This window comes from Melozone crissalis, unplaced genomic scaffold (assembly GCF_028551555.1).
Source record: "Melozone crissalis strain CALT ecotype California unplaced genomic scaffold, PUWL_Pcris_2 ptg000004l_1, whole genome shotgun sequence".
In the NCBI taxonomy this organism is placed as follows: domain Eukaryota; kingdom Metazoa; phylum Chordata; class Aves; order Passeriformes; family Passerellidae; genus Melozone; species Melozone crissalis.
In genome coordinates, this window is record NW_026535782.1 from 37,151,330 (window position 1) to 37,175,731 (window position 24,402).

The following is a 24,402-nucleotide window of genomic DNA, read 5'->3' on the forward strand; positions in this document are numbered from 1 at the left end:
ATTGATTTGTCCTAAAAGCACATTTGAAAATAACAGGTATAATAATGTTTCTTGACTGTAGATTGTGGATCCCAAAGGAGAGTTTTGTATTCCCAGTTGTTTAGGAGGCATTGCGGATGAGAATGGTGGTTCTGCTCTTCACCCCCAGCCTCCCATGGATGATGTGAATGTGGTTGATCTGAGATGGATATGCAATCTGGTTCTTAAAACAATAGAATTGTTGTATCACGTGAAGAAGTGGGAAGCACTGGTGCACATAGCTGTACGATTTAACATATTTACACAGTAAGTTATACCAGCTCTAAAAAAACCTTAAAAAGTTAATATTATATAGTTTATTATACCATTATATTGCTTAATTACTATACTTTGGTTTTTTTTTCCAGTGAGAGGTTCACAGAACAAGTGAGTCCACTCCTGGTGTATGCTCAGAGGCAGCTGCTGGAGAGGATACAGCAGTTCAGTAGCTCAGACAGCCATGAATCTCATTTCACAAAATATCTGTCTGATGATGCACAAAAGGTGAAACACAGATTTCTTTTTGGGACACTGACTCTAATGTGAGCTAAATGTGGAGAAGCACTTTCACTGATTAGCTTAATATGCTTTCTGATATGTTCCCAAATAGTCAATTATAACAAATTAATGAACATAATTGGTGGAAGTGCATGAAAAGGCTTGTATGACATGATTCCAAGAGCAGCAGGTGACCCAGAGGACATTTTTTCCATGCGCAACATGCCCATTCCGTATTATAAGCCTAAATCTAATTTCATGTTATTTCTTGATGTCACTCTTTTAACCTTAAAATATGTATTGGGATATTGCTTTGCTTCTGCATTGGAACACTGCTCCAAAAGTTAATAAAATTGAGTTAAAACAAACTCAGACAATGCTGATTAAAAACTTTAAAAAGCTTGATTAGCACAAAAAAACCCCTAAGCAGCTCAGCAAGTTCCTCTCATTAAAAGCTGTGGCTCTATCTATTCTATTCACTTAACAGTGCCAGTTGGAAATTTTTCATTGAATTAGCTATTAGAAATCAGTTTCACATTTTTTTTAATGTAAAGTGTATTTCTAAGAAGTTTTGCTGAAGTCAGTCTCACTGTGGATATTTTTAGGATATTTCTATCACTAAAGTAAAAGAGGACTTGAAGGAGAGGAGGGGGAAGTGGGATTTGGACTACCAAAGAGGACATGGGGTTCAGGAGCCATGGCCTTGCCACAGCACAGCAATGCCCGGGGTCTGCAGGGACTCTGAAGGCGCCCGTGGCTCGCAAGGGCAGCTCAGGAGCTCTGTGTTCTCTGTTTCCTGCTAGCTCTCTCTGGCCCAGCCATTCAAACATGGTCCTTTGTCTGTAGAAGGGCATCACAGCATAGTGGTACCCTCATAGTGCTGGTAACTGAGCTGTGAAAAAGTAATCATAGTTTAGAAAGACAGTTTGCAGATTAAAGACTAGTGTTAGCTAATAGTAATAATGATTTCAGGTAAGAAATTTGGAGTTTATGGTTACATTTCATAAATAAATGCCATTCAGAAAATTCTAGAACTAGTTCTGTTGGTCCTTCTGCTTCTGAAGTGGTGTAACTACATTAGCAAAATAAAAAGTCTTTTGCGGATTAGTCCTTTATAGAAGTCTGGAAGTTTGCTTCGTTTCCAGAGTTAGGCTGCTGTTGTTACTTGCTTAGAGCTATTTTGTACCTCTGTATTTAGCATTCCATTGTGTTTCCCAGGCAACATGTCCTTTAGGCATGCTTAGTGACAGGTTCTGTGCAAGCATGCATTCATCTGGAGAAAAAAAGGTGGAATATTTGCACAACATCAAGGAGTTGCTAATGATTATGGCAAATACCAAGTAAGAGACAAGAGACAAGTTTTAAGAGACAAATTTTAGTGCAGTAACTTTGAAACACTTATATGCAATATTTAGGTGTGAATGTTTCACCTCTTACTGACAAAAGTACTAGTTATGGGCCATTGGTGTCTTTCTTAATTAGTCCTCTTTTGTTTTGTCATGTGACTGTGTATATAGATATTTAACTGCAAGAACTAAATGTCAATTTTTCTTAATACTATTCAGTTCTTATGAAACAAATCCTGCTTTTTAGATGAGATGCAGAAACTACATAGGGTACAACTTACAGCTGCCTGTTGCTCGTTCTGCCAGTGAAGGGGTTTTTCCTGGACGCTTTTTCAATCCTCCAACACATTCTACAGGTCAGAGCACAATTTAGTATTGTGTGTTCTCTTTTCTCCCAGAGTTTTGTCTTTGTTTCATACTGAATTGTTTTTATAAATTCTGTTTCCATTCCTTATCATAGTCTTCCACTTCTCCTACAATTTGTCTTTTATTATAAACTGAGCTTTTCTTCAAATTAGTGTTCTGGATATTTTGGATGTATTGTAATGTTATCAAGATCTTTCAGAATATATTCAGACTATGTCTGAAAGCAGAGAAAAGCAGGTGCCAGATAACCTACAGCCTGTGAGGCAGCATGGGGGTCTTGGTCCAGCTTTGTTTTGTTATTTTTGGATATCCAGCAATATACTCCTAAGTTAGTGTGAATAGCACTGTTATTAACAGAATAAACATTCCTGGTGGTTAATAGTTTGCTTTAATTCATAAAGCAACAGGAAAAAAAAGGGGAATATTTTAATATACTTTAGTTTTGATGTTATGAAAATGTTCAAATATGTTTTACAGGCTGATTTACTAACATTAGTTATTTACATATTACAATTTTTTTCTCTGTAATTATTAATTAGCTTTAGATCACAATCAAGCAAAAGCCCTAGTTTCTGTGCCTCTTGATGTGAATGATACACTGAAATGTTTTAAAGAAACTCTAGAAAAATCTAAATATCAAAGCAGAGCACTGAGACACAGCAGGAAACTACTTTCATTATTTCTTGCACACACACAAGGTGAGTGCTTCATTGAAGTGTTTGGCCCTTAATAAAGTGTATATGCAGTTAAAATAGCAAACATTGAAAGGAACAGATTTTTCTAAATCCAAGTTTTAGGTACTGACAATTAGAAAAAATATAGAATATGAAGTTAAATTTGAAGTTCTATAAGCACAAGCTCTAAGCCTTATTTCCTAATATTTGTCTAATATTTAGATGATAATTTTTTTTCCCTGCAGCTGTGTCACCTGTCTGTCTGCAGCTATACGTCTGTCAGAGGACTGATTGGTAGATCTTCCCAAGTTTATTTTCATTAACAGAGTGCATACCCTTTGGTTACACTGACCAATGAATTATGTCCAATAAGTTTAATTAGGAGACACACAGAATTAGAGCATAGGAAACTAAATGGAAATGGGGTACACAGAAATTTTATATTAGTTTGATTAATATGTTTTGGAAATATTTGGGGTGCTAGAAATACAGCAAACTGATCATATAAACAACTGATATTATCATATAAATAAATTGATCGTATAAATCACTTTTCCTATCTAGAAAATACTGGAAGAGCAATCAGCAGTCATATCTCTTCAAGAAGGAAACTGAAATTTAGCGTGGTAGATGAAGTGATATTTCTACCGACACCGTGTGACCTTTCTCAAGAAAAATATAATTTCTCCAGTATGGTTGAGGGTAGACCAATACCAAAGTCACACCTTTCAGTAATTACATCTTCCTATGAAAAAACAATAGGTAATTTTTTTTCATAAATTTCTGCTTGCAGATAAAAAGTAACAACATTCTGCCTATCTATGTTTATGTATGTTTATTCCATTGGTATTTTTCCTCTGTCAGACAGCTGTAACTGTCCCAAGGCTGGTTTCTAGGAAAGTACAACCTTCCTCCTCTTAATTGAGGAAATCTGCATTAGATCCTAAACAAGCCGCTAGTTGGTTCATAATTGTTATGGTTATCTCATTTTATGAATAAGCATTACTTCAGTGGTGTTATGCTGATTAATCCCCAATTCAGAATTTGATATAATGTTTAGGAGATTCATTTTAATTCCATGACAGGTTTTTTTTTTCCTAGCAAACAGACTTTAGATTCTGTGTATTTCGATATGTGACTTAGTTACTTGGTTTCCATCTTACATTCTGGTATGGCTTTACTCATACAGTCACAGCTCCTGATTTTGCTGTATGGCTAAACAAGTCAAGTGTAGTAGCTCTAAGTGGTTTTATTTGCAGCAAAGCTTCCAAAAATGTGTCTGTACGTGTGTTTCTGTGCTGTACGCAGGCAGAGTTGTTTAGCAGGGCCAGTGACCTGCTTTCCAGTTTATCTTGTGAACAGGAAGAAATTTGAGAGGCCTGACAAAACAAAAATACAAAAGACTATGTAAACAGGTTCATATAATATTCATGCATTGAATTACATGTGAATTCTTGTCTACTCATGCCAAATTTGTGCAAGGTTCAGTAACCTTTTTAATGATATGATGTTTTTTTTTTTAATTGATGAAAAATAAATTACAGGAATCCTTGAAATGAGCAGCCAGAGAGACCTCAAGGTACAGGCTTTGCATGAACTTGGAAATCTTCATTTTTATGCTGGAAATAAAAGGTACATAGTTACTGGATTAAAAAAGAGCACTGTTTCATTTTTTTTTAGTTGTCAGTCCTATACCTCTCAACTGTCTCATAAGTTCTTGTGCTGTCCATTAGTTCTTTCATCTAACTTACTACCAGCTGTATTTTGAGAGGGCTTTTTCCTATACATTGTTTATTTTTCTTAGCTACCTAATTGCCGTTGAGCAAATTAATGATACGTTTTTTATTTTAAAGAAGTAATGTCTATGGCTTGATGATTTAATTTGACTCCAAATAAGTCTCTTGACCAGGAATGATATCTCTTTTGTGTTATAGAGATATCATTATAGAAAATGTTATAGAAAATGTGTTTCAGTTTTTGACCCAATCAGAATTAGTTAAATCTCAGGCAATAAAGAAAAAATGAAGCAGATCTTATCTTCCACTTGGGAAAATGTCAGCAATATGATGGTATTTTTGATGTTACAGAGCTGCTTTTAAATACTGGTGTCAATCCCTTGATGAAACACTCAACATTGCTGATGCTCTTAACACCTGGCAAGAGTTATATTTTCCAAAAGATGCTACAGACTGCTTTGCAGTTGGAAGATCAACTGATATGAGTGAGAAATTTCTTTCTCAGGCTGGAGCTTGGGGATGTTTACATGCAGCAGTCCTAGTGGCTAAGATAGCTCAGTAAGTATCATACCCATATATGTATTTCTATCCTATTTTAAACAAATTGCTCATCCAAGATGAGGCAACTTCAAATTAATTAAAAACCAATAATGAGTTGTTGTAAAAAGGACTCATCAAAAGCAGAGTAATTTTTCCTTTCAGGGAGAAATTTGCTTCTTTGGAGAAAAATGTTTTTTCCCTTTTCTAGAGTGCTTGTCTTTGATCATAAATGCAGCTGTATGTTATATGGAGAGATCATTAAAAGAAAACAAAATGACAAAAAGTCATAAGTACAAGGATTTTCAGGCTTATTGATTTTCAATCAAAATATCACATTTTCCAAGTTAGTGCACATATTAAATATTAATGTCAGATTTACTGCCTAAAGTACTAGTTTTCTGGTGAATTAGAAGTAAATGAAATTTTATTTACTGTATAAAAATCTACCATCAATAAATATTTCCATCCAGTACTCCTTCACTGCTGGTAAAAAACTGTGAATGTAATTCTGAGCTGTTCTTCAATGTATTGTACAAAATATAAATCTAGAAGTACCCAAGGCAGCATTAAATGACCTTAGAAATGCTATAACCATGAAAGGGCAGAGTTTCATCTTTGAGTAAATTGCCTTACCTGTGAAGCAGGTTGTATTAATAGCACTGTAAAATATAAGCCAAGGTAGCTTTGCAAGTAGTAGCATGGGTATTTCAGAATGAAGTGGCATTGCCACACTTAGAATTAGCACCCAAAAGGAAAAGGAGTGCATTTAACTTGATTACAAAGGACATCTCTTTTAATTCAGAGCTGTGGTTCAGTCTTAGGTGAGACCAAATGCCCAGCTGCCTTTACAGGTCCTTGTGGCACCTATTTGCTGCACTGGATACTATCCCTTTGCTGCTAATATGTCCATTCCAAATCCTGGCAGGATTTGGAGGGAGCTGTCCTCCTGGCTTCTCCCTCAGGTGGTTCTTTTGTATTTAGACCTGACTTGGGCTGTTAAACATCTTTCTCTTGAGTTGCTCTTTCTACAACAACTTAGTCATACATTATAAAATGCAGATGAAAGGATTCTGATATTGAAGTAAAGATTTCTAGGATTGTTAATCATAGGACTATCCTGCTACCAGGATGGTTTAAGGCTCTGGTGAGGTACAGTATGGGAATCATTACATTTAGCTAGACATCTGCCATGTTAAACTCCACATGTTTGTTATCTTAGGCTTCCTTTTTGGAAAGAAATACACTTTAAAGTGTGAGTTGTCTAATCTGCTTTATATTTTTAGTTTTGTATGAGATGGAGTTTGCACTTAGATTGCCTGTGTTTCTCCTGTAAGTTTGAAGATAGTCTAGACAACTCCCTTTGTCTAGGTATGTCTTTGGTCAAAAGCTTCTTTGCATGGTGTGGCTGAGCACCTATTTAAAAACAGGCAGTTGTTTTCAGTAGGAAAACCATCTAAATTGTGTTAGTATTATTATCACATTAGACTAAAAACACAAGGATTTTAATAATTTATATTGATGGCTACATTAATATTTCTTATTATTTGTTGTGCTTTAGGTATATAACAACATCAAAGATAAGATTAAGAACAAAATACTGCTATTTTTCTGCAATACTTTTTAAGGTAAGAATGCAATTTCAGTTCATATTCATAAAGTTAACAAATTGCTTCTAAAATGACCCTCTGTCATTTAATTATGTTAAAATAATTCTCTTCTTGTTTTGGTTGTAAAGGAAAAATGGAGATCACAGGTAGTTGACAATTTATGCATATTAGATACAATCGTTTTATTCGTTGTTTTTTAACATTATTTCTATATTATAGCCTAAAAATTATCACTTCAATAGGAGGCTAGAGTGTCTCGGAGAAAAAATACTGAAAAGGGAAGATGACTAAAACATTTGATAGTCAAAGATATTTTTCTTCTCTTGAAGTATTCTGCTCAGGAAGAGCTGGATGGCATCAACAACAGCAGAGTGCTGTCTTTTATATCTGTAGAATCTTCACAGATTGTCTTAAATTTTCAACCAAGAGCACAGACTCTTTCGAAAAAAGCCATTTTTGAATATTTTTAGCACTGAAAAATATTAGTTTGTAATACTAAAATCTGAACTCTATAAAAAGTTTGCTCTAAAATCAGAGGATATTAAAAATGATCCTGTTTCACTCACAAAGAATATAAGATCATTAAAATTAAGTTTGCAGACTTTCAGAAAAAGGACCTACAGAGAAAAAAAACAATGTTTCAGTTTGCTTTTAAATGGAAGTTAAGATATCAGTTTCAAAACTAGCACAGGAAAAAGAACTGCAGGTATTCTGCCCATTATACTCTACCGGGATTGATGATTACTCATCCCAGTGCAGCTTCAGGGAGTTATCTGGTTTCTTCCAAAACCAAGCAATGTCACTGTCTGATATCTTGTGTCATGATTGTGACTGTGGGACCTGTCCTAGGCCACATAGGAAAACTTATTAAGTTCACCAAAGGGAGAACAAGTAGAAGAAACAAAGATAGAGGAGAATTTTTACTTGCTTCTAGCACTGTAATTGCTGAACAATTACAAAGCAGAACAATGGTGGTTCCTCCTTTCGACAGAAATGGTAGCAAGCATTTGTTCCAGTTGTGTAACAGTAGAAATAATTGTGACTTGACTGAAATGGGTCTGATATTAATTGGGATAGAAGCAGCTTGCAGGGTGAGTGTCTTGAAAAATATAATCAATTACTGTCACAGCACTGCAAGAGGTTCAAGCCGTAATTTGTTCCTTGAATTGGAAAGCTTTTATAACCTTGTTTAAATTCCACCTCTGGTGTAGGCTTTAGGCTTGTTAATATCTCTGATCTGAGTGTAAATGCAAATTTCTCTAGGATATAATAGTTAATTATACCAAGATAAACACAATTGGGAAGGAACATCCAACATCAGATACAATGTTAGCATTCTTTCCTTTTTAAGAGAGAACATTTAAATTATTTCCTTGAATTTCATATTAGTTTTTAGTTATATGATTTAGGCTGTGCTAGCTGACCTAGTTAAAGGTGGAGCTAGAGTGAAACAAGCTTTGAACTGTTGTTATAGTGAGCAGCTCTCCCAGAAATTATTAAATTTCATATTAGCTTTAAGTTAAATGATCTAAGCTGCACTAGCTGATAAGCTGCACTGTCTGACCTAGTTAAAGATGGAACTAGCTTTAAACCGGCCCTAAAGTCAGCAGCTCTCCCATAAACAATGGGAGGCATACTGTCCTTAGACTATTTCCAGCTAGTTTTTTTCTCCATCAACTTCACACATAAAACATTTTCTCTAGGAATGTATTCAATATTGTGGCTGGAAACAGCTGAATAATTAAGGCATTGATGGAGTTGTGTTTATGAAGTCATTTATGAGTTGAAGTTTATGGTGTCTCACTAATACCTGCACACCTTTTCACAAATAATTAATTAATTCATTGTTATTACTTTCAGACCTTGTTTAGAGCTTCTCTTCCCCATCCAACATCTGACTGTGACTTTGCACAATATGAAACAAATATTCTTATTCCTGGTATTGACCTTTTCTCTGATCGCTACAGAGCTGATATCTCTACTGTAGTTGCAAGTCTGAATTTCATTATGCTTGAACTACATTCTGTGAAGCAAAATTTAATAGTAAGTATTGTTTTTATGGTCTGGAAATGATTTTAAGACACCTAGTCTTACTTTCTTGTGTGGGTGTATTTATGAGATAACCTCATTAGCAAAATACCCCTATGGCTAGGTTCTGTGGCACTTGAACAAGGTATAGCTTGCTGCATACAGGTTTTAGAAAACACAGCAAAATTTTTTATTCTTGAAGATGGCAACACATGATTTGTTTAGCTTAGGCATTTTAGAGAAAATTTTCTATTGTATGCTACTTAAAATACACTCTACAGAAAAATACTTTAAATGCAGTATGTCCAGAATGCTTTCAGTACTTCAACTTCCAGTAGATAAAAGTAATTTTTGGTTTCTCCTTTCCATGTTCTCTTATTCCTCTGTATTTTTATTGTTTTCATAACTTCCCTCTTATGCTGGTCATAATCCTATTTCCTCCATTTAATGTCTGACCATTTCCACTTTAATCCAGCTTCCTTCAAAGATGCAGTGCTGTACATTAGAATAAATAGATTGAATTGATTACTACTACTGAAAAAGGTGCAATACTCTCTCTTTTCTAATTTGGTCCTGTATGCGCCAACAGAATTTCCTGTCAGGTGATTATTTTATGCCTCTGTAGATCAAACATGACAGAAAACTCTCCATCTGAAAAAGTAGATAGATTTTTCCAGCTTTGATGAGTTGAATCCACTTATGACAAGGTCCTGCAAGTGGCAGAGCCAGTGCCAGGAAGCGAAAAGATTGCAGGGCTGGCGGCAAGGAGGAACAAAGGTTAGGAGGTAGGGATGGAAGAGGAGTTAGACAGGAGGAGGCAGAAAGATGTTACAGTTTTTTTTGTCAGCAAGTCATTTTTTGGATTGATTTCTTTTGGAACTTCAGGCTAACTGCCATTGTTGCTTTTTCCCATTCTGCATTACTGGAGTTCACTTTGTTATTTAGCTTTGTGTAACTGTCCTGGCTGTGGGAGATCCAGTAAAATCCAGGAGCAGACAATTATCTGGAGACAGAAGCTCTTAACTTGACTGCTTGCTTCACATGGCCATGCACATCTTTGATTCTTTCTGCACTTTTGCCAGCAGAATATAGATCCAGTTCCAGGATCATGCTCAAAGCAATTGCAATTTTAGCTGAATGAGAGCTTCATTTCCCCTGAATGCTTATTGTGTGGGAATGTTTTGGATGATGGGTACTAAGTTGATTTGACACTTAAATCAAAATACATCAAGATTCAAGTTTTATTAAAAATAAAACTTCAAAGACTAATTTTGTTGAACTACTTCAAATATCAATAGGAAACTGTATGGGTACAATTAAAACATTTGCCTCAAGCATCTGTAATCCAAATTCAGAAGTATTAAGCTACATTATGAAAACTTTAAGTGAATGTGACAAAAATCTAACTATGCTGTTAGCATTTTCTAAGCTTGGGGACATTTTAAAGTGAAGAAAAATGTAAAAGCTGAACAATAATTAAATTTTGGAAGTTCTTTCATTTTCAATAAACACATACATCTGTTAGGAAAGAATCTGCTTTTTCTGAAATATTGTATACCAATAGATCATAGAACCATAGAATGTTTAGGTTTGGAAGGGACATTTAAAGGTCATATAGTTTCAACCTCCCATGCTGAGAGCAGGGTTGCCTCCCACTAGACCAGGTTGCTCAGCACCTCATCCAGCCTGGCCTTGAACACTTGCATGGTTGGGGCATCCACAAGTTCACAGGCAACCTGCTCTAGTGCCTCACCACCCTTGCAGTAATGAACTTCCTCCTAATATCTTACCTAAATTTCCCTTCTTTCACTTTGTACCCGTTACTTCTTATCATATTACTACAGTTCCTGATGAAGAGTCCCTCTCCAGCTTCCCTGTAGGCCCCCTTCAGATCCTGGAAGGATATACAGTGTCTCTATACTTTAATAGAGCTCAGTTTTAAAATGTTTTTTGTTAGTTGTCCCTACAAAAAAACTAAATTTAAAATGAATCTAAATAAATTTATCAATAAGTCTCATCACCATCCACTTTATTTTATAGCTGGTATAATTTCACTTACTTGCATGACTTCATTGTGTTTATTTTAAAAAGCTCACAGAATTCTATTCTTCTGTTAATTGCATTGAAAAAATATGACATCAAAATGCAGATAGTTTTAGAAATCCCTTGTATCAACCTATTTCTGGTAGGTTTACTCAGTAATGATGTGAAATACCCCACCTTGAACAGAGAGAATAATTTGGACAAACTTCAATTCCTACATTGTGAATCACATACAAGGGGTTAGCTTTAGTCACCTGAAGAACTTTTTAACATGTTAATCTTTCAGAAAGCATAAGAGAAGTATTGGTGGTGTGTGATGGTCAAAGCAGTAATCTTATATTATCCATATACTTTTGATATGTAATTGCAATGTGTATTTCCATGGTTGTACCCTGTATGATGTTTATAGCTGCATGATCTACTATTTTGTTACAGATTTTACCTCTGTTCACATTATACCAGTATATTGTATCTGAGCTTTGTAAGGACCCAGCTAAATGTATTGAAGGAAGAATCCTCAAGGTAATCAAGTAAACTTTCTCAAAACACATTGTATTTCAAGTAAACCTTTCAATTCTTTGTTTAATGTAGTCAATTTAATATTCATATATTTCTACTATGAAAAGTAATGCTTTAAAGTTCAGCTGTTGCTTAGTGTTCCTTAGCACAGCAGATGGTAGGGGTACTGTCTAAATGCAATTATTATTTATATTCTCAATTTTAGTAGAATACAGAGCTATTTAAAAATTTTACTGTTAATTTCCTACATAGGCTGTTGAGTGCTTCCATAAATTCTTTCTACTCTCTATTTAATGAAGAGGAGCTTTTCTTTCTTGGTCCAGACTTCTCACTTGTTATTTTTTATCTTGTTCCACTTTTCTTTGAAATGTTTTCTCAAGTGCAAAACATGAATGACTGTTTTTTTCCCCCAAATAATCACTTCTAGATGTGTTCTTACTATCATGGTAGAACAAGGTTCCATGAAGTCTAGGAACAGATTTTTGTCTTTTCACTAATGTTCACCTTTTGTTGTTGTGTAAATAATTTGGGAGTTCTGGGTTTGTTTTTTTTTAAACATCTAACTATCAAGAGTTTTTAAGAGTATTAAGAGTCAAAGCGATATTGGTTTTAGATATTTCCAGGAAATGTTGATATGGGCTAGGTAGAGTAGCTGAGTACTACAAGATTAAGATGAGTAAAAACTATGAAAGAGATTTTTTAAGGGGCTGAGCTTGGACAGGCAGTCAAAACTCTTACCAGATGAAGCAAGTTCTTTCCCTTATTCAGGTCGAAGTTTTTAAAGAATTTGCTTTTAAAGGTGAAAGACGCATCTTTGGAATTATTCACTATAATATGTAAAAGATTTCTTTCCATTGAAGATCATTCTCCATCAATGTACTATTCTGGTAGCTAAATCTATTTGAAAATTACCTTTAAACAGATTTTATTTTGAGAAAAAAGAATAATGAATAACATTCAAATCAGAGGCTTTGTCATTTTTTCATAGATTAAAGTACTTACAGATATAGGATTTTTTACGGGGGCCTTTCATGAGCTGTCTTTGCTTATTTTGGGAGAGAGAATTCCATGGAAAATACCAGCAGGATACAGATGTACTGAACAAGTGCAGGTAAACACCAGAAAAGTATGACATTGAGCTGTAACAATCCATTTTTCTTCATGAAACTGCACATACTCCATATCTGCAAGTTGTTACACGTTCCTAAGGAAATCGTAAATTTCTTTCAATAGATGAATCAAATAGTAGGCTTTGAATTACATTAAAATCTTTCACTAAACAGCAGGAGCAAAAATCAGTTTTGAAATGTGTGTTTTATACACTGAGTACTGCAGATATTTCTGTAGAAAAAACAATGTGTGGTTTCATATGCAGGCATGGAAAGTGTGGATAAAGCTGACGTGGGCTCTTGTGCCCTGGGGAGGGTGAGGGCAGCCTCAGGAGATGCTGGGCCATAATGGCTATTGCTGCCCACAGAGCCTTGAACTCACATCACCCCACTCAATTTGATTTTCCCTTTATCTGGTCACTAATGTACTACAAGGGTTGGAAGCTGTTAACAATTGACCTGGACTCTTGTCTTGCTGTGAGCATACCTGTGCAGGCAGATCAGGTTGTTGGGTAAGCCTCTTCTATAACCAGTCTTTCTTTGCCAAAATAAGCTAATGATTTAATCCTGGATGAATGCAATCAAGGTCTTCCTTATCTGAGTGGTGCTTTGCGTAGGTGATGTGTCAAAAGACTTCTGGACAGACTACCAGGTGAAATTCAGCATGAACAGTAGGACATTTTTTTTCACCAAAAGGGTTGTCAAGCATTGGACAAACTTCATGTTTGCTTCCTTTGCCCTGAGTTACAGACAGTGAAGCAGAGCAAATTGAGTTTAATGAGCTGATTTGAGGGGAAATTTCCCTCTTCCCACCTTTATTCACTCATTGGTTTTATACTCATATTGTAGCACATTACTTTTGTTTTTTCCATTTTACAGGCTTCACAGAAATTTGATACCTCAAAATCTCTCATGACTGATACAAATTTGCAGGTAAAAAAAACCTGAAAGAATTAAATGTTTTATGCTATACAAAAATATTTACTTCTCTGTCTTAAGAGAAAATATCCTTGTTATTATTAAAAAATCCTGTAAATAGTAGACATATTCTTCTCAATAGATTACTGTTTCCTAAATTTTCAGTTTTATGACTGACCTCTCAAGGGAAGGGCAGCTACTATTTTCACCATTTTTCAGATAGGAGATCTAGTGTGTACAATTCTGTGGCTTTTATGTGCAAAACACAGTAATGGAAGTATTCAGGCTTTGTTGTGATATGGTCAGGTGGTTATCCTGCTAAACATTGAGAGTGTCAGGCTTTTAATGTTATAATTTCTCTCAATCAGAGTTGTCTTCAAAGACTTAACTCAGATGGGGGTTGAAGTCCATTTCTAGGGGAAAAAAATTTTAAATGGTGACTTTCTAAATCAGTGTCTAAACAGTCATTTTCTGATTTTATTTAAAATCACCGAGTTATCACTAACTTCTTTTGTGTTTTTCAGTTTTAATAATTTCCTTTTATTAACCTTCTTATGGATCCATTGAGCTGGTAGGGGTAAATGTTAGCAGAATGTGAAAAAGTTGTACCATTAAAGCAAATTGGTAAATTACAATCCCTACCTTTTCCCCTCCACTTTTCTCTCGTTTAGAGTAAGCTTGTGTGTCTCCTACAACAGTTGCTATTACAGAATGGAAATGAGAAGTGTATCTTGACAGCTTTTGATCTCACTAGTTTCTGATTTATTTTGAAATTGTGCATTATCTTTTGATTTGAACACTTCGCAGTATATGTGGTGCTGTTACTGGACTCATGATCTTGCAAATCTTTGTAGACTTTCAACTTCTACATTTATTAATCTAAAGTGAGACTATTAAACTCATGATAAAACAAGAATGCTAAAATGAATAACAAAAAGAGTCTATGAAATATGCTAGAATGATGTGATACAATAATTTTTTTCCTTTTTTAACAGCAGACTTTTCTTTGAGTTGAGATATTTGAACTACAGATTCACCTACAATGCAGAAAACTAGAACTTGCAGTGATAATAGCTATAACTTCATAGATGCACTTTGTGCTGTAAAACCAATCTCTGAGGCTGTAGCAAGTGCTACTGAGGGGTGAAGTTTGGGAAAAAACTCAACTCATTCATAATAAATGAAAATATTACTAATATTATTCATGTTAATTGTTGATTTGTGTCATTATTAATAGAAACAGAATATGTCTTAAACAAGAAAAATGTAAAATGTGTCATTTCAAATAATCCCAGTTGTTAACCTTCTTGTAGGTACTGGAAGATACATTTAATTGCAGTCTGTCTTTAACAGTGGCGCCACTGTGCAACCCACAAATGATGAATAAATTAACCTTAGCCAAAATGCATCTCATCATTTGTCTTTCTGCCACAATAAATAATATACCTGAAAAAGTTGAAAAAGATTTATATTTTGTTGACAATGACAACTTGCCAGAGGCAAGCAAAACTACAGCATCAAATGTAAAAGGTAATTATAAGAATGGTGGACAAGTTTATTTATATTGTTTCAAGTTTCTTTTTTTCACTTTTAACTGCATATGAGTTAATATGTCATATTATGAACAATATTAATTTTAAATGTTGCTGAAAAAATTCAGTAATTATTGAAATAAGCAGTAAGACTTGTTAAGGTTCTTTTATTATTCTTCTACTACTATTATTAATAATTTGTACCATTATTACTTATTTTGATGTTGAAAGTCCCAGTTGTAAGTAGAGAGAAAAGTACTATGTTCTTCAAATTACTGAGAATGCTTTGGTTCTGCATCTGTAATCTGAAATTTTATCTGCAATGTATTTGGCAGTTGATGCTGATCAGGATTCAAGACAACGGGAACAAAGAGAAAGAGTGGTGCGTCTTGTTGGCTGTAAAGATAAATTAAATATGGCCATGCTGAAGGTAATTTTGATTTTTAGGAGAAAAGGATTAAGAAAATGCAGATTGATCCAAAAACCTTGTTAATGCCTTCACTGTAACAGAAATTATGATGAGAGGATAACAAAGGAGACTGTAAATTTCTGTTTCTAATTTGACTGTAGCCTTACTAGCCATGCACGAAGTGTTGACAATTTGGTGTAATAATTTTTCATTTTTGGTGCATCATTTTTCAAATGATGGGAAATATTTCCACAATCAGATCTCAGTATGACTGTTTCAGCATAAAGGGTAAAGACAACGGGATTTCAAGGTAAAATAATCTCCTTTCAGAGGGTTCCATCTGTAGAACATCAGAGACTCTTTGATGGGGCAATATGCTATACAAATAAAAAACCATTCTCTACCATTCTTTTATGTGAAATATTTCAAATTTTTCATGTAGCTCTTTCTGGTACTTTATTTTGAAGAAAACATATCACAGCTTATTAGCTTTTTTGTTTGAAGAGGTTTTTTTAAGTTGGATTTTGTTTTGTTTAATTGTAAACTTTATGCTTGCCAGTTTCACATCACAAAGAGACCAAAATAAACGGCTGACATATTCTTCATTTGGAGGGGCCTTTCACTTTGGAAGTATCCACTTTTGGCCCTTTTTGCAAAGAAACAAATACCAAAGTGTGTCTGGAGAAGGGAGGATGATTTTGTATGGCAGTTGGTATAGGTCAAACGCTAGAAACTTGGAAGTTTTATTATAATTTGAAAATGGCAACTCGAAAATAACTAAAATAGAAATGTTCATTGGAATTGAGTGATGCTCAATTAAGAGGCATAATATATTTCTTTTATTTTTTCTTTAACTATTCTATTCTTTTGGAGGAGTTTTTATGGTTTGCTTTTTTTGTGATTTTTTTTAAAGTCAAGCTCTGAATTTTGATCAAAGTAATGTATTGGATGATACAAACCTTTAAATTAGTTTTTAGTTCTGCTGAAAGCTCCACAATTGAGACTTAATTTAAAATTAACTTCTTTTTAGATGTGTTTTTCATAGCTTGCTACAGAATTTTTGATCAGAAAGACTGTTAATTATAGTTGAACTTTCAGGATACATACTGCACACAAAAATGTCAAAATATAGCTAATAAAGAATGTAATACTTCTTTTGACATCTTTAATGTTGTTTTTAATATTGAATTTATTATTTTATTTACTAAGCATAGTGAGAAGTATAGTATAAAATCATCAAGTATAGCTATTAGATAAAGAATGAGAAATTAGTGAATTGCATTGCTAAGCCTTCAAATATGGAGTTAAGCATGCATGGCTGTAGTACAGGCACAGTTAAGATGTTGCTGATTTAAACACAGTGATTCTGAAAACCTGGCAAAAGCAGAATTACCCACCCCACCCCCATTTATAGAAAAGGCATATTGTTCTTAAGTTGATTTATTTCAGGATGCAGGGATAGCAGGGTACACAGAAAAAAATATTTCTAAAGAAAACTTTAGTTTCTTGACTTTTTGAAATCATAAAAGGCTGTGTTCTTCTCTAGGGGATTTTATTGACAGAAGCTGAAGAAACTCTAGGCCGTCTTGTACAGGACATACAGGAAAAATATGATGGGGACATATCTCGGTATTCTGTGGAAGATTTAGAGGCTCTCATTGAGGCCAAACTTGAGCTTGCTTCTATTTCTCATCAAAGGCATCAAGCACCTCTCAGGTAAGTAATACTATGGACAACCATATCTTGCACAGCCTTCACCACCAGTGGTTAAAAAATTAATTTCTTTATTACTACATCAGTTGTAAATCTTAGTAGTCATCTGTAACAACTCCATTAGTATATTTACAAGTGTAAGATACACTGGCATTTAGTTGTTTATTACTGCTTTATTTTCTTTTTTAAAAGATGATCAGTTATGAGGCCAGAGATTCAGTCAGCCCAGAGAAATCAGTTACAATTTCTCTGTGAGATGCTTTTGTGATAAAATGTTATATAAAAACAAAAAAAAGTTGTAATCTTCATGGTTTTGGGTAAAGTCTGGATGTGTTAGATCACGTGAATTCTTATGATTTTAAATTGTACAACAGAGCACTAATTAAAGTACTGAATTCTACTTTGTTCTAGAATGCCGTGTTTCTGTCCTAAAGGAAAATTTCTTCTTGATGTACTTATTGGTTTCAAATTAAAACATCAAAATTTTATTTTTTAAATTACAGTGATTAAAAAGCATTGAAGTAAACATTAGCAGAGTAGCTTTCAGCAGCATTATGTTGTTAGTCATAGAGTCTAAAGTACTGTTGTATTAGCTCTATGGCTGAATTATCTCTATTTATCTGTATATATCTGCCTGACATTTTCTCCAAATTAAAATTCCCAAATTCTGTGTTTTTTTTTTTTTTTTTTGAGATTCTGATTTCTTTTGGAGAATTTAATTAAGTTAGAACTTTAATGTTCTTGGAATATACTGGACGTACAGTATGAAATACATTAGCTCTTTGACATAGAGTATGAAGTACATTAACTCTTTGTAGAGTTAAATTCCAAACATTGTTCTGGTCTTTTACCTAGGAGGATTTGTCTGTTTAGCATACCTGTAATTTTACATTAATTTGTGTAAGAAGGATGTCAGTTTAACAATGCATGATAATTTTATCAGTGTGAAGTTCTTTTTAGCTAATATTTTATTAGAGGGAAAAATCTTTGCGCAAGTTGCTAACTAAAGGTGGAGCATACTCAGGTGTAGCATGTGCCAGACTAGATTGAGATTTGGTACAATGTAATCAGTATTTGTAACATTTGTTACGTCTAACTAAGTAAACACCAGAATTGCTACAATAAATCTTATATCACTGTAAGCATAAAAAAGAAAGAAAAAAAAAAGAAAAAACATAACCCTTTCTTTACTGTTGAAATAGTGGTGGAGATTGAAGTGAAGATTGAAGTGGTAGGTGGCTCATCAGGCCAATAGATAAATCAGTCTCAATGGGATTTTTTACCCAATTAAAAAAAATTGTTTATTCTGTGACAAAACAAGCCACCTTCCTTCTCTCAGCTGAACACTCTCAAATTCAATGCCTTTTAAATAGCACAATTGCTTTTGCATTGTTATGGTACAGCAGTAAAAATAATTAACCAGGACAGGAGCTTCACAGTGCTGTATAGCCTACTGTACTGAAAACAGTAATAGTCTGCAGTGTGGCCTTTCCCCTGAGTTTTGTGTATGTTATTTTGAAAGAAAGCAGTTTCCAAAATTCAGATATTAGGACTATAATAATTTAGCAATAATGTCATTAGGGAAGATGCAAAGGAAGAACTTGTAGGTTATTTGTGGACATTTCTCAACATGAAATATTAATCCATTTCAGTGGTTTTTGAATGAGATTAATTTACTATAAATTGTCAAGGAGAAATCCACCAGTCGCTGACAGTCACCTCATCATAGTTTTGAATGTCCTGAATTTTATAAAGTCTCTATACTGGTAATCAAGGAACATCTGAAATATCATGTGTGTAATCTTAGCTTGATACCAGCTTTGGTAAAACCTGCATTGGTAGAGTCCTCTCTCAGACATTCTCACCCAGCTGAACTGGTTCCAGTATATGCAAGACATTTCAATGCAGGACCCTTCATTTTGGCATGCAGTTTTTATCCTAGAGACTCGTTTCTGTGTTGGTTTATAACTTGCCTCAGATTGAAGAAACTTTTTTAGACTATCAAAGATTTCAATGGATGTCTAGCATTGTAGAGATCACTTTTTCTGACTCTCAAATTTTTGATGGGTTTTTGTTTAGTGGGTCTTATATATTGATAGTGGTCAGTATCAGGGAAAAAAACCATGAAAAAATAAAGTTGGAGTTTGGTGTTTTTTAACCTATTTTGCAGTTTTATTGCACTGCCATGGAAGCTGTGATATGTCTGCCTCAGATACAAATGAAACATTTCTTCAGACAGCTGAATGTTTCCTGCCTGCCAGCCTAGAAATCAAACTTTGCATGATATTACAGAAATTCATCTTTTTTTTCTCCTTTGGCAAAATGACCTAGTGGTGAAATTGTTATAGTCAGCTGTACTTTCCTATTTTGATCATCTTGTCTCTTTCTGATTCAGCTGATAAAAGGATGTGTATTTTGTCAAGGGAAATATATAGATACATCACTCTTGTTGACAGCAGAAGAGGGTCACAAAAATTTCATCAAGGGAAGCTTCTGCATTACAAGCTTCTGTCTTGCAAAAAAAAGTATGCTTCAGAATAACTTTATGTATAGGACTAATCCCATTGATCTCAAGGAGACTACTTACATGGTGTCTGTCCTATAAATGTGAACTTTTTAATTACCCAAATGTGTACTTCTCTGCTTAAGTGAATTAATTGTGACTTAAAGCATATATCATTCTTTGGGCTTGTGGTCTATATTTTACTAAGAAAATTTATGTGTAAACATGTAGGTAAAACTAGCCTCATTTTCAATATTGCTAAATGTTGACAAGAACAGTTAACTCAAGGCAGTGTTGCTGAGGAATTTAGGTTAGTATTTGTTAATAGCCTATGTACTCCTAGGTGCTGTACCTTCTCCAAGGTATTTAAGATGTGAACCATAACATCTCAAGCAGTGTTTTAAGAAAAGTCAGATTTTACTGCAATTTTAACTTTGATGCCTTGGTTTTAGGGGAGAACTCTTAAAAAAAGAAACTGGGGTACATAATTGTGTTATCCATTTTTCTATTTACTTTTATAAGCAAATTCTGTTTCACCTTTTCCGTTGTTAGAGAGAAACGCATCATCAAATTCAATATTGATTTATTCTGTTTTTGTTTGGTGGAATAAAACGAAGGTAAAGGGATGATGAAGGAGATTCATGAGGATTGAATTCTGAAATGTAAAAACCAAGATATTAATGGCTTTGGTTCTCATTCTTACTTTGAGGTCTATTTGTGCTGAATTGGTGTAATCCATCCAGGTCTGTATCACAAAAACAGCAAGGAGGACAGAATCAGAAATGACAGGAAGACTTTAACTGCTCTCTTATCTTAACAGGAGGTTATCCATCCTGTGGTTATACATATGTTGGCAGATTAATGTGTCTAATTTAGAAGTATAGCTCTTGTTCAGAATTCTTGGTGCAAGATCTTTGCCTTTGCAACCATTAGTCTAGAACAACTCAAAAGCCGTAAATTCACACAGACCTTGAATCTCTCTTGCATTAAAAGATCTTTGCATTGTTCTGGCAGTGTAAAAAGGTGTTAATAATTCTTTTCTATTTTTTATATGCTTCATAACAGCCAGTCTTTTTGTAAGGAGAGGCTATGTAAAAAAAGCTATCATAGATAGGAACTTTGGTTATACATTTTTAACAATTAATCTGCTGAAAAAATATTTTAAGTAGCGAGCTAGGCATACTCTCTGGCGACTTAGAATTATTAGAAAAATGTTTCAGTGGGCAGAGCACGTGGAGATTTATAAAAAGATTCCAAACAAACAACCCCCAAAACCAAACTGAAAAATGTTTTAGAGAAGATGTAGGAAAGTAAAGATTGACAGACATAGAGGAAAATGTGCAATTGGGAGAAACCAATACAAAGAGACATTGATTTTGGCAATTCTCAAAATATTTTGAGTAGTGTGTTCTCTGGACAACAATTTCTAGTATGAAAAAGGTCTTCTGTCTATGATGGCTTTGCAGATGTCTCCATATCACGAAATAATTGTATTCACAAAGTCTGCTGCTGAAGATATACATTTTTGTACATGTAATGAAAGTGGAACATTATCTGAGAGTATCTGAGTGCTTATAAAGACAGCAAAAAAAAGAAAAAAACCCCAGTAGCTCATATTTTAAGAAACCTTACAATATTTTGTGATCTAATCCCATCATTTTTTGACACATAGGGTTAAATGCTGCACCAGTCCTAATGGTGTCTGTATCTTCCAAAGGTGCTGTTCAGAGTGAACTCCAGAAAAGAATTTAGGATATGGGGCAAGGAGTACAGTAGATGCAATGTTATGTGATTTCTTACTGATGAGGTTTTGCCTCATCACCTTGGTGGTGTTTTCTAAGATCCTGTGAGTATTTGACCATGAGGATTTAACAGGAGGATTAATGCGTAGCCAGGAAAAGTTTTAAGGAGAAAGGTATTAAGCTTAGTTGTGGATGATAGAGACCTCTCCTAATATATCTTATAATTTTCAGTATTTCTACATCTTCTAATTTCTAAGAACTTATTCCTGAAGATAGATATGCCAGGTTGGTCTTGATCTACTGATTTGACTAGATCTAAAACTTGGACTTGGCAATGTTAGGGGTCTTTGCCAGCCAAAATGATTTTTTGATTCTGTGTGTAACTGGAAATTATAATGGAGTTCTGTTTTGATTACTCCAACAGAAAATGATATATTTGAGCTTATGTGCTATTGATAAAACAATGGTATCATTGAGCTCATCAAGTCCAACCATCAACCCAGCATCACCACTGTGACCCCTAAAACACTAAATTGTGTATCACTCAGATCAGAAGTCTCTTAAACTCCTCTAGGCATGGTGACTCCACCATGTACCTGGGCAACCTATTCCAATGCTGACCACCCTAAGAGTGAAATATTTTCAGGTTATGTCTACTATTGGCAAGGCTTGTTCTCTTCCTGCTCTTTTGTCACTTTCATAATGCAGTGCCTTCAAATTCAGAAAATAGTCTGGATGTAATCACGTTTTACTGAAGCAAAAATTGGTAGCAGGTCATTTACAGCTCTGGCATAGTAAAATATGAAGTATCTATTTTAATAAAATCATAAAGTGGCAAATATAATTAGTATTTTTAAATAATATTGCTCTATACCACAGTGTTGCTTTGGCTTTTTCCGCAATTCGACTACTCCAAGATGCCAAAGTTTTTTGTGTGGATGTGGCACATTTTCAAGAGGAAAAGGATGAAAGGGAGCATTTGGTATGTGTGGATATTTGTTTTAAACTTATCTTTATTTGTATATTAATCTTTTTTGTATTAAGTGTTGAGCGATTTTCAAAGTATTAGAACACAGCAGTCACCTGGAGAAAAAATTATCTTTGACATGCTTTGGATACCTGCTCGCTTAAGGTGTGCTCAATATGTCTGTACTCATCATTATAATTTATATGAGGTTAGGAATTACAGTTTTTATTTCTATTACTCTCAAATGGCAGCACTGAAAATCTTTTGTTTAAAACCCCTCAACCAAAAAGGAAGTGAAAAAAACAGCTATCAGTTGAAAATCTTGTATTATTCAGTATAGATACTTTAGATTTTCTGATTGGAAACTGAATTCTCTTGGAAAGAGCCAGATGGACCATTTTACATCATTGCTGTGGAGCAATCTTGGACATGGAGCAAGATTTCAGCTGACTTCTGTTGTCCAACACAAGGATTCTGACCTCTGCTTTGGAAAGCCTGTTGGTCTCACACCACACAGTCACTCTTGAGTGCACAGTGAGTCAAATTGACTCATATGGACAAGCAGCACTGTTTGTGTTGCATATCAGGGGCTCCTGTCTCCCTGCACTTGCTCCTCTCTTTTTTTGGGATGGTCCTGTAGCCAGTAACTGAGCTATAGATATTTTTTCCCTCATTTGCATCAATGCAAATCAGTCATGATGATTTTTTCAATAAGTAAAATGCAGGTGATGCATTGTCCAGTGATTGCTTGCTGAAAAAAATAGTAGAACATGGAGTGTAGAATTTTAGCAATAGAAAGAGTTTTTAGAATATATGAAGATAAAACAAGGAGTTGAGCTGAGTATTCTCACAAACACTTGTAGTACTAAATTACACTAATATTTTTGTACATTACACTAATGTTTCTAAACACTAGAAACACAAAAAACAAGAAATCAAAAACCAAAAATGTGTTTCTACTCATTAGTGTGATACCAGAAACTGATACTGATCCTCCTCTAAAATTAGACTTTTATGTGCATCAGAAATTTGTGTAATGTTCCTGTTTGAGTGGAAAAAATTCCAAACTCTTAGAATTATTCTTCATAAAAAATATAGTATAAGATATATTTATGGAGTATCACATAAAAAGTGTTTTACTATTCAGTGCTAAAAATTATTTTATATATATTAAAATCTAAATAATAAATGGCCTCCTGTTATCAAAAATATGTATCTAGCCTTAAAATAAATTTTTGTTTAGAATGTTGCTATCATTTGTAAGATATCTGTAATAATTTAACAAGGCCTGTTGCCTTGTTTGTAGTAAAGTATGTTACTCAGAAAGTAACATTTTTCTTGCTTTTGGGTCTTAATAGGACTCCACCACAGAAGGTGTTTCACTCCCTCCCCGTGTAACAGCACAAGGACACGTGAATGTACATTTGTGGCTGAGGTGTCGAGCAATGTTAGTGACTGCACTCATGGCACAGATACATGGTATTGGTGAAAAGAAAGGTACTACACTTTCTTACTTTAGATTTTGGGATTATAATGGGCAAATGAGCCTATACAGTCACAATTCTTATTCATAGTTAAAAAATACTAATATTAAGTCTGGGGCTGTATTATCACTGAACAATTATTTGTGTTTAATTCATCCAATCCAAAAAGGAAAATATGAGCACATTCTCTCCTAAAATATGAAAACAGAAAGTATTATATTAAGTTTCATTTAATAGTCACTATCTTTTGATAAGTGTACCTAAAAGTTTCAAATGTTCTAGTGTAATTAGGAAAGTCTGGTTGTTTCAAAAATTGCTGTTGCTGAGTACTTCTGGTTTCAAACGTCTCAAAATATTTTTTGCTTTCTATATCTCCAATAAAAGAAATATCCCTACATAGCTCCTAAAAATGTTCCAAGTTATTTTTTTAAGGCCTCAAGAGAGATATTGCAAAATACATTTTTTGAAGTTTGGTTATGAATAAAAAGTTTTTCATTCCTTGGTTCTATGAACAACTCTGATGCTCACTTAAATACCAATATCAGTTTAAGTCTCTTTCTCTGCAGGCTGTTACTATTTTGCAATTTTAACTAAAATCAGATTTTTGGATAAGTAGAACAAATCTCAAATACCTTAATATTTATTTTGGT

The 24,402-nt window shown here is 34.2% G+C and overlaps 1 protein-coding gene across 1 annotated transcript in view; it reads left to right on the plus strand.

Annotated features, from left to right (window-relative positions):
* CFAP54 (cilia and flagella associated protein 54) overlaps positions 1 to 24,402 on the plus strand; it is a 102,311-nt gene that overhangs the window by 54,802 nt on the left and 23,107 nt on the right. The window contains exons 37-53 of the mRNA XM_054279681.1: positions 62 to 285; positions 387 to 522; positions 2,110 to 2,218; positions 2,768 to 2,926; positions 3,467 to 3,664; positions 4,447 to 4,534; positions 4,990 to 5,196; positions 6,737 to 6,803; positions 8,646 to 8,828; positions 11,292 to 11,378; positions 12,364 to 12,486; positions 13,364 to 13,417; positions 14,716 to 14,932; positions 15,270 to 15,364; positions 16,890 to 17,059; positions 22,181 to 22,283; positions 23,627 to 23,765. Coding sequence (XP_054135656.1) covers positions 62 to 285; positions 387 to 522; positions 2,110 to 2,218; positions 2,768 to 2,926; positions 3,467 to 3,664; positions 4,447 to 4,534; positions 4,990 to 5,196; positions 6,737 to 6,803; positions 8,646 to 8,828; positions 11,292 to 11,378; positions 12,364 to 12,486; positions 13,364 to 13,417; positions 14,716 to 14,932; positions 15,270 to 15,364; positions 16,890 to 17,059; positions 22,181 to 22,283; positions 23,627 to 23,765 — 2,359 coding nt within the window. The remainder of the gene's footprint in view (positions 1 to 61; positions 286 to 386; positions 523 to 2,109; positions 2,219 to 2,767; positions 2,927 to 3,466; positions 3,665 to 4,446; positions 4,535 to 4,989; positions 5,197 to 6,736; positions 6,804 to 8,645; positions 8,829 to 11,291; positions 11,379 to 12,363; positions 12,487 to 13,363; positions 13,418 to 14,715; positions 14,933 to 15,269; positions 15,365 to 16,889; positions 17,060 to 22,180; positions 22,284 to 23,626; positions 23,766 to 24,402) is intronic.